The sequence below is a fragment of the Apteryx mantelli genome, chromosome 13 (assembly GCF_036417845.1).
Source record: "Apteryx mantelli isolate bAptMan1 chromosome 13, bAptMan1.hap1, whole genome shotgun sequence".
In the NCBI taxonomy this organism is placed as follows: Eukaryota; Metazoa; Chordata; class Aves; order Apterygiformes; family Apterygidae; genus Apteryx; species Apteryx mantelli.
In genome coordinates this window covers 20,771,897-20,782,338 of record NC_089990.1, presented here as the reverse complement: position 1 = coordinate 20,782,338, position 10,442 = coordinate 20,771,897, and the positions used below count along the sequence as shown (strand labels likewise).

Sequence of the window (10,442 nt, the reverse complement as noted above, 5' to 3'; positions counted from 1 at the left end):
AACGGCCATTGAAGTACGAAGGGAGGCTCCCTTTCTGAATTCTAAGCAACAGAAACACTGCTAACTGGCAGAGATGGTTTCCCTGTTGAACAAGCCACTCCAGCCAGCCAGCAGATTTCACAGAAACAAAAAACATTTCTCCAGTGAAAGAAGTCCCTCCTGTGAGATTTGGAAAAAAAGCTTCTCAGTGCAATGTTCTCCCTCACATTAGGCAAAGGAGGAAGCAAATAAATGGTTAAGATAACTAAAACAATAGGAATCACATATCAAAGCACAAGCCACAAATAAAGCTGGGAAAGAGATGAGTAGTAGAAGATTTTCAACTTATTAGTTGATTTTAGAACTAAGAGAGAGAGATAGTGGTGGTGGGATGCAATCTGATTATGTGTGCCAGGGTACGAACTTAGACTAAGTTTACTTTTATTCTAATAGCTAACTGCTGCCAAAAGGGCAGGCCTTGCTCTCTACTCTGCCCCTAGCTGTGACCTCCACCCACTGCTTTCCTTGTACCACTTCTGGCATTTTTATGACCATACAGCAAGTTTGTTTAGAGTACTAAACCAGTAGGAAAATTATCTTATAAAAGACAGGAAATAGTTTTCTGCTGGTTCAGCATGGGTGAAGTTGTTCACTTTATGGTAAGATGAATGCCACTGCTTGTACAAGAGAGTGTGGAAGAATGTACCCTCATCCAGAATTGGAGAAGGCTACTGAGACCACATTTTCAGACTGCCTTTAGATCAGCTGTGTTACAAACCACATTTTGAAAGAGACACAAGAGACAGAAACATCATGAAAGAAGACAAGATACTGTACAAAGAAACCCCTGACACATTCAGAGGAGCCTCAGTGAACCTTAGGAAAAGCATATGGAGAACTGTTTAAGAACAGCACTGTCTGGAAGGGCTTTGAAATACAGGCAAGTAAAGCATCTCCTATTTTTTGGTTCCTGCTATATTAAGAGAAGTATGATTCTGTCAGGGCCCTTACTGCACTAATAGGTCTTAATGGCCCTGACAAGCCTCACCTGGGGCCTCCACCCACACCCCTGGCCCCTTGAGCCCCATTTAAGCTCAGACCTCAGCCTTGGTCTCTGGTTGAACTATGAGGAAAGAGTAGTGGGTTCCAGTTCTGTTGCAGCCATACCTATTGCTATGGACCCTACTGATCTGGACCCTTGCTCATGGACTGACTTCTCAGCTTGATCTTAGACCTGTCTTGTCATGATGGACCTACCTGATGATCTTCACCAGACCTGATTCTGACCATGACCTGAAGATTGTCTTCCCAGCTTGACCTTGAACCTGCCTCATGGCCATGAGCTTGCCTGATGATCTGGACACTTGGTTGAACCTGATTGCTACCCTTGGGCCTGCTCTGCCCTGTTTGCCTTGCTGGGGTACTGCAGGGCTGGGCCAGGACTGGTGAGGCCCTGCCCTGCCAGCTGTGTTAGCATACTCAGCTCCTAGCTCCCCTGATGGTGAGCTTGGGCAGGAACTGAAGCCCTGGGCTGAGCTGAAATTCAGCTCTGATGCTGATGGGTGAGGGGTGTGGATGGAGGCCCCAAGTGAGGCTGGTCAGGGTTTCTGAGGCCTATCAGTACCCTCAGGATCCTAACAGATTAATTGTTAATATTACAATATATAAGATTACATCAGAAGAACACTTGGCTCTGTTACCACTCTTTCCAGCTAAAGCAATTGTGAGACTGAACCAGCTAACAACTGAGATGGGGGGTATCTAATATAAGTGAAATTTAACTTAATGTAAGTATTCTAAGCAAGATCATAACACTGAAATCAGGGTAATGAATAGTTAGTGCACTGTGGTTATTCACATTTGGGCTAGGCTAACCTAGCTATATGATAAAGGTGGTAACCATGTGAGTCAACGCTGCAGTGAAGCTGGGAAATGGTTTTTACAGAGTGGTGGCTTGTTTGCAGAGCAGTTCCCTCATAGATAGCTTTACCAAACACCCCAGAGACTGCACTTTTTTTTTTTACTCCCAGATCCTATTTGTTTCCAGCCTATAAAACTGTTTATTGCTTACAGTTCAAGTGTTTACATGCATTTTTGTGGTTTAAGTTCATAGCTGGCATATTCAAACTGAAAAGGACTAGCTGTGTACATGCAAGTTTTCAGACTATAGCATTTAATGGAGAGTTTCTTGAATGTGAAATTTGTTCACTTCCCCCTCTGCCCCCAAACCTCTTTGAGGTATTGGAGGGAACATACCGCATGTACAGAATGAAGTACTACAAATAATTAAACAAAAGTAGGTACAAGATGCTTTACAAATATAATGTATATACATTTTTTCCTATTCTTGATAAAAATAATTTGAGTGAGCCACTTTCATAGTAAATAATATATAGGCTGCCCAATTACCTTGAAGTCAGGATTCTTGAACTGAGTATGATGGCATGATATTGCCATCTACTGGCACTTGAAGAAAATTATTATCACTTTGTAAAATCCTCTTTTCACTTATTTCACTTACAGGACATCAAGTCAGGGAAGATGCAGATCACACTGATATTAAGACATCTTTTATTTAAGCTGTTAATAGAATCAAGCTCTTGTTACTAACAGATATTTAGTCACGCAATGCATTCACTTATTTCCTCACATGGTTCAATTACACACATACACAATCACTAAATATTTACCTGGGTTTAAGCAACAGTTAGGTGGCTGGCCCCAGATGTTTATTCAGAAGCAGAGGGTCCTACTGACATGCCAGTAGCTTCTAGGTAAGTGCTTGGAAAGTCCTTCAAGGTATCCTTTTTTCCATCAGGTGTATTTATGATGCAGTAGGCCTTGTGTAGTTATAGCAGCCACAGCCACCACTTTCTTGGATGTGGTCTGAGTTATACAACCTGTTGATGCTTGTGTGTGCTGATGGCCTTCTACAGATTTGGCAAACTTTTGGTGTACTGAGTGTATCACTTGTGGATTCAACATGTCTACTGTTCTCCAGAGTTCATCAGTTCTTGGGAGATTTTTCACACACTACCTCTCAGTATGTACTTTACCTCTCTTTGGTCTGCTTTGTGGTAACATTTCTCCATCCATAGGTACCTACAGAACTCATACAAACTCATACAGAAGGGGTTCTAATGACAACTTGGCCTATAATGCAATTTCACAGAATATTAATATTAAAAAAAGTTACCCAAAGCTATCTGTGCTAGAGAAACTAAAGTCACCAAAATTAGTCACTTGCTTGGGTGAGGTTGAGTATCTACAGTCCAAGATCTCAAAAGAAAGGGCTTTATAGTGTTATCTAGATAAGTACGAAAATGTCTCTAGATCCACATCTCACCAACTCTTTCCATATTCCAGCAGTGTTTGAAATGTAAAAGTGGTAGCAGTTTAGGACACTATGAGCCTAAGTATATGCAATTTCTCTTCCTGTGTCTGACAAGAAAATATAATGCCCATCATACACCTTTCTGAGTTGGACAGAGGAGACCTTGCTATGAAACCCAAGTGTTTAGGACTACATATTCAGCCCTGGTAATTGTGTTTGGCAGGTTGTAAATGAAGGTAGGAAGAAAACTGGGAAACAAAAGAACTAATAGCTAAATCCACAACTTTAACATGACAACTGGTCTTTCCCCCCCCCCCCCACCAAAATCTTCAGAGAAATTTTGTGAAATTTTGCACATATTAGAAAAGATGTAAACTATAAAGTGTGTAAAGTATGTACAAAAAGCATCACATTTTTATATTTAGATTTGTGGAATATCGCTTGATAATATTAGAATATAACTAAGTGATTTTTCAACTCATGGTCTGTGGACATGCAGAAGCACACAACATAGATTTCTTAGTTACCTCCCATGGCCTAAGCAAAGTGTCAAATGCAAATGTTAAGCACACAAGTAAAAAATATTCAAAGGGCACCTTTCATGAAAGCTGCAGCTTGATTGTTTTGTATGGCATGTAATGTTCCCATTAATTTCAAGTAAAAAGCAAGCTGTGACAGACACTTGAGAGTGCTTTGTACAGACAGAAGCCACAAGCAGTTGAAACTGCTGTAGGAAAGTCAAATATTAAAAATGGGTAGTGAGCTATTTTCTGTAGAGATGTAAGAACAAATGCCTCACAAAGCAGATTTTTCCCAACTTAGAGACTTTTGCATAGGTAATGTTAAGTTTTGTGATCTAGATAGTTTTTCCAAGCAGGCTATTTGGAGTACTCTTTAAAACACAGTCATGTCACTCTTCACTTGTGCTAAGAAAAATGTACTTCCCAAAGGTTTTTAAAAATAAATTACCTGGAAGGGCTACTGAAGACGGCTGTGGGCCTTGCCTCGTTACAAACTATGCAACAGATGAAGAAGGCAGTAGTGTGCCAAATAATTTCTAATAGCACTGTTACTATTTTGCAGCTGTTTCACAAGAAGGGAAAGGGGAGTTTGGAGCTTAAAGCCTTCTATATTAGACCATGATTTAGAAACTGAATTTCAGAACAATCTTCATAAAATGACATTTTATTGGACTATGTGTATATGGCAAAGAGGTCTTTGACGTGTCTTTCTAAATGCAGTGTACGTGAACTGCATAACCCATTTGCTCAGTTTACTGGTTGATTCATGCTGAAAGATCTTGATAACAGGTACTGAACTTGTTACTGGAATGAAAAAACTTTTATTGCTCATTCTGCCTACAAGGCTGGGGTTTGATCTATTTCTCTGGACAAAGTACTGCCTTTGCAAGTAATCATCAGGTAAAATGGATGATTTGGAGCTCTCAATTTTTTAACTCTGTCACCTCAAGGATTGTTTTGGAATCCTTCAGGAGTATGAGCAAACCTGCGTAGCTCAGCAGCTTAGCACCTGAACTCTTTAAATGGGCAATCAGAAATACCCGCATTGACAAAAAGCAAACTGAGTGGCTTCATTAGTGCAATTTTCAGTATGAAATACGTAAACACTGCTGAATTTGGAATGACTTAAAAATAATTTTTCTAATGAATACCCCTTAAACTTAAACTCTTGGCTTGGGAACACCTTTGGTACTTCTTAGCCCTGCAGATGTTAAGAAATTATTTTCCCCCCAGTACAGCATGGGGCATCTAGGAAGACATGCTTGCGATTTTCAGCAGTGTTTGGAATCAAGGGAAGTGAACTGCAAGTGCAGCCATTTCCTGCCTCTTACCATCTTCTTTCACAGCCAGGCTCCTGCAGCGTCGCCTCATTTCTCAGCTCCTACCGCTCCCCTGTCAGCACCGACGCTTCCCTCTCCCGCGGCACCGGTGCCGGGGCACGGGGTGGTGCCCGGGCAGGCCTGCCGCTGGCGGGGGGGTGCGCCCTGTCCCTCGAAGCTCTCTGGAGATGACAGGCGCGGCGGGTGAGGGGCCTTAGCAATGGCTGCAGGGGGTCACGCACCGTCATGGCTACGGGCTCTGGGAGCACGGTGATGCCTGAGGGGGACTAAGGGCAGCGGGCGGGGCTGCCCTCTCCCCGCGACCCGCGGCGCCTCGCCGTGAGGTGGCGGCGCTGCCGCAAGACGGCGGCAGCAGCAGCCTCGCGGCGCGGCGGCACGAGGCACCTGCCGCGCGTCCGCCCTCACCACCAACGGCCGCTCCGCCCCCGCCCCCCCCCCGCGGCGCGTGCGCCACGCCCCGTCCCCTCGCGGCGGGGGGGGCGCTCGTCGCGTGGCGCCGCCTCGCGGAGTCTCGCGATAGCAGCGGGCGCGGGAACGCGGGCGGGGCGGGGCCGCGCGCTGTTCGGGGGCGGTGGGGTCGCTCCCCTCCCCCCGCCCGCCCCGCGCCGGCGGCGCCGACACCGGCCCCGGCCCGGCCCGGCCCGGCCCGGCCCGGCCCCGCGCGCGCAGCATGGACGCCGGCCCCGGCAGCGCCGCCCGCTCGGATGGCGAAGTGCCGTCCACCTCCGCCGCGGCGGCCTCTGCGCAGGAGCCCGCCGCCGAGGAGGTACCGCTGCGGGGAGGGGCCCCGCGCCGCGCCGCGGCCCTGGGGCCGGCTGGGCCGCGCCGCCCGCCCCGGCCGGCTCCCCTCGCCCGGCGGCGGGGCGCGGGGCCCGGGGGGCGGCGGCGGGGGAGGCGGCGGCGGGGGCGGCGGCGCTGGCGCTCGGCCGGGCCGCGGCCCTCGCGCTCCGGCTGCCGCCTGCCGGGAGCGCCGCGGGGGCGCCGCGCTGGCGCGGGACGGGAGCCTGCGCGGTGGCGGTCTCCTCCCTTCGCGTTCGGGGGAAAAAAGGTTCCGCCGGGACTCTCAGGCTAAGGCACTAGTCGAAGTGATGTTTTCAGGTAACCTTGGAAACTGAGCAAGATCTGACGTGAAGAATGAATCCTGTGGGAGCTCTTGCTAAGAGCGGTGACCAAGTGCCGTGTTCGTGTGGTACTGCAGAAACTAGCAGGAATACTGGTGTTAGTGCGGTCAGAATTTTAACTCCAACTGGTGAAAGTCTGTTTTTCCCTGAAAGCCCATTTCTTCCTGAAATGAATGCCTCTTTCTTGAGTTCATTACTCTTGTGCAGGAAAGGTGGCTGGCTGTGAAATACAGTACAGTGTAATTGTGAACATCACCTGATGGTTCGGGAGAAAAAGGGGTTATCTCTCTATTGGATACAATTTCTTCTGTAAAATTGTATACTTCTCAACTGATACAAAATTGGTACTAAGTGTCTAGTGAATATCTGGAGAAGTCATTTGGAAGTAGTGGTTAGGTTAGAATATATCAACATTGTGCTACCGTGCCATACTGCTTCCTACGTTTCTTAAGCGGGAAAAAAGGAGGCTGCTGCTGTTTGAGGTTTTCATTCAGACTGTGGAATTTCACCTCAGGCTGAGCCACAGGTCTGTTTCATAGCTGTACAGGTAGGAATCTGCATAATAATGGGATATAATACAACCTGTTGTGCTCCTTTCCACTTTCACGGTTTTGCTTCAACGTAGTCTTTCTTGTAGCAGCAACAGTATTAGAGAGTCCGAAGTTAATGGTTGTTTGCAATGTATTTCCATTTTGCACATGTGAGTTCAACACAAAAGGGGGTCCTTCTAATTAATGCATCTATTTAAAAAAGCTCAATAGCACAGGATATGAGTAAAGTCAACTAAAGCAGCAGTTCTTATTCCCAGTCATTTATTTAGGCATTCATGTAGGTAATTCAATTTAGGACCAACTATTGCTCTGACTAGATAGAAATCTCTCTCTCAGCCTGACCTCAGTAGCTTTTTTTAGGCTAGTTAACAGAGATCTTAAGGGAAGGTATTTTGGGTCCCTGGAATGCCTCAGGCTCTGTTGTGTTTGGGAGCATTGCACAACGCTATTGATCATAAGATGTTTAAATGACACAGTTTTTCAGTGGACTATGTTATCCTGAGTTTGATCTTTAGTGGAAAATTTTTCTAGGGTAGAGGCAGCTTATAACCAGATAGTTCCCTGCACAAAATAAGTTAAAAGTGAAAGTACTTTTTTGCTGGTGTATTTGTTTGCATTGAGGTTTCTGCTGATCAGATTTCCTGTTAAATCAGTCCTCTAACTGCTGAAGATACATTGTGTATTGTTTCTAGGGTACCTCTCCCATAAACTTATGAATTGTTTTGTGCTTCTGTGTTGTATTAGGCATATGCTACAGTTGGTAGTAAAAGAGAAAAGTATTCTTATTCATATCAAAATGTAATAATTGGCAAGCTCTAGATTTTTATAATGCAGAATATTACCCAGCAGCAAGTTCAGACATGGTGCTCATGCCTACTACCCATCTAGCTCCACCAGCACAGAGTAATGTTTTAGTGAAAACACGGCATACTCTTTCCCAGCGTAAGTGGTCGGGAAGAGAAAGGGTACTGGGATGCATGTCTTAAGTTGTTTGTCTTTTACAGCAATTTTTGATAGTCCACTCCTGTTCATTACTTCTGATATTTTGGGGCCATCAATGATCTATAGATCAAATGATGAAACACTGCAATGAGGAGTGAGGGTGAGCAGGGAAACAAATGTGTTTTGTTTTGAAAGTTAAGGTGTAGGATGTGAATTTACCGTACTGTAGCTGCGGTAAATTTACATACCTGTTCACTTGTTTAACTCAGAAAGTGTTATTCACAAGTAATTATTTCTGAATAAGCTTGATGGGTATGGCCAGTATGAAAATTCCTTCTGCTAGGGAAATCTGAGTAACAGGAGAGACAGTCTGGCATTAGAGTCATCTGCCTTTGGACTTAAAAAGATAAGGTTATTATGTTTTACAAGGAAAACTCTTTTGCAGTCAAATAGGATTCTCATAATGTTGAACCATTCTCCTCTGTCCAGGAGAAACTTCATACTCATCTGAGGTAGACAGAGGACTTAATTTTTCGAGGCACATTCATTTACATAATTAATTTATTTCCAGGGGAACTGAAGGAGACATCTCAAATGGGCTACTGGCATTTTTTTGTTTGTCTTGAAGGAGGAGTACTTTGTCACTTTGGTAACAAGGAGATTGTTTCCAGTGTTAGCACTGGCAGTCTTTCAAACAGAAGCTTATGCTATGTTACATAATAATATAATCGAGGTGTGAGTATACAATATGTATGAACTGCTTTTTTGTGTGTTGGCGTAACAGCCCTCTTGTAACACTTCTTTCTGAATTGAGCTGTCAGAAGTTGTAAGTCACTTATCGTAGAAAATTTCTAATGCTACTTACTTGCAACATAATTATTGGCCTTGGAAACTGAAGTCAGGCATTTATAAAATCATTAAATTGTCAAACAACTTTATTATATGCTTAGTACTGATCATCTTTACAGAGAGTTATGTCTTTGGGCCAAAACTTAGAAAGGTGTTCTCTAGCTTCAGCTTATGTTCCTCTCATTTACATCCTTCCACATAAAGACTAAGTTGTGTATATATTCATCAGTAACAATTCTGAAAGTAAAACAAGTGTAATGCTGCTTGAAAAGCTGCTACGTATTTAGGCCCATTTTGGTCTGGCTTTTCTACCTGAACCCAAATTGTTTAGATTATTATTTCATTTTAATGTATTTATGTTAGGGTAATGTTAAAATCACCTGTCAGATTAAGATCTTATTTTGTTACTTTTTATACAGACATGCACTTTGGCATTATTCAGTGTTTTTTAAGAAGATTTTTATAATTTAATGTATCTCAAAGAATAAAATATTTAATATTTTTTATTTGAAGGAGATACCTAGAAAAACATGCTTCGAAGATTGAATAAAAAAAAAAACTCCCATGGTTTGTCTTTTTAAAATAATATTTTGTAAGTATCATTTTTTGCCAGCTTTTCATTTTTTATACAGCAAAGTGGCAGTTGTGGAAACCTGCTTTGAGCTTGCCAGCTGAAGACAAAAATGAACCATGTAAACTATGAAAACTAGCCATTTTGGCTACTCTCTTGAATTTCTTTCATTTATAGTAAATAAGGTAGTCCTTTGTTAACTAAGAGCATCCCCCAGTGGTTGCTGCATGGACTGATTTGTTTAATTTGTCTCACTTCCTGGGTATATGGCCTAAGTATAGCTAAACCTGTATTTCCAAGCGAACTCTGACCATTCATTTAGATGAGCAAGAACAGGATGCAGGTGCTCAGAATTTACAGTTAGGAATTTTAAATTTAGAAGTCATATATATAATTTTTAAACTATCTTTTCAAGATGTCAAATTTAATTATTCATTTACAGCAAGGTCTTTTCTGTGAAAGAATAAACTTTGCTCTCTTTTAGTACTTTCCTTCAATTCTTTCAACTTGGATCCTATTTGAAGAGAGAAACATGAGGATGAGATTAATCTGCAGTTTAAGTTTTATCTGTCTATATCTCCTTCTCTTTACATCATGGATTTCAGGTTCTGTTTTGGGTGGTGATGCAATTAGTGCAGTCATTTCAAACAGTTTTGTTTGAAATAATTATTTTTAAAAAGAATCCAGCTATTCTTATAGTGTGCAGGTTTATTCAGTTTGATATTTTTGCTTCAGTAGATAAAGATGCTGATGATTATAGTGTTTAAAATTTGAATTCCAGAAAAATGATCCTCCATTTCAACTCAAACTTCCGCCCAAGGCAGCCAGACCTGAAAAAGAAATTGACCCAGAATATGAAGAGAAGATGGTAAGTGTATTCACAGCAAAACAAATGGCAAGATTTTTATGAAAGTTTTTAGTTTGTTTGCTTGAGCTAGATGGACACAGTTGCAGGTAACAAATAACTATTGCAGGCGGGATGTGTCAGAAAAGGAAAATGAATTTGGGTGGTGCTATTGATACGATTATGTGTAGTTCAGTGTTGTGCAGTAGGTGTTTAGTGAAGATTATGAGAACAGAGCAAGCAGATGGCATAGTTCTGTTAAAGATTGTCCCATTCTCCAGGTATTTGTGGCTGCATGATTTCCAGAATTGGAAGCTGTGATTTTGTACACTATAATTGTCAGTGGATTTTTCTTCCATGAATTTGTCCACTTGCTTTTTTTTTTTTTTT

The 10,442-nt window shown here is 42.9% G+C and overlaps 1 protein-coding gene across 2 annotated transcripts in view; it reads left to right on the top strand.

The window, feature by feature from the left end:
* The first annotated feature begins 5,812 nt into the window (after positions 1 to 5,812).
* The window catches only part of SMARCA1 (SWI/SNF related, matrix associated, actin dependent regulator of chromatin, subfamily a, member 1), a 39,303-nt gene continuing 34,673 nt past the window's right edge, over positions 5,813 to 10,442 (top strand). Inside the window, exons 1-2 of one of the 2 annotated variants that reach the window (XM_067304284.1) lie at positions 5,813 to 5,940; positions 9,990 to 10,076. In XM_067304284.1, the coding sequence (XP_067160385.1) occupies positions 5,845 to 5,940; positions 9,990 to 10,076 (183 nt within the window). In that variant the 5' untranslated portion in view covers positions 5,813 to 5,844. Of the gene's footprint in view, positions 5,941 to 6,283; positions 6,393 to 9,989; positions 10,077 to 10,442 lie in introns of those variants that run through there. The other variant, XM_067304285.1, reaches the window with a different exon arrangement.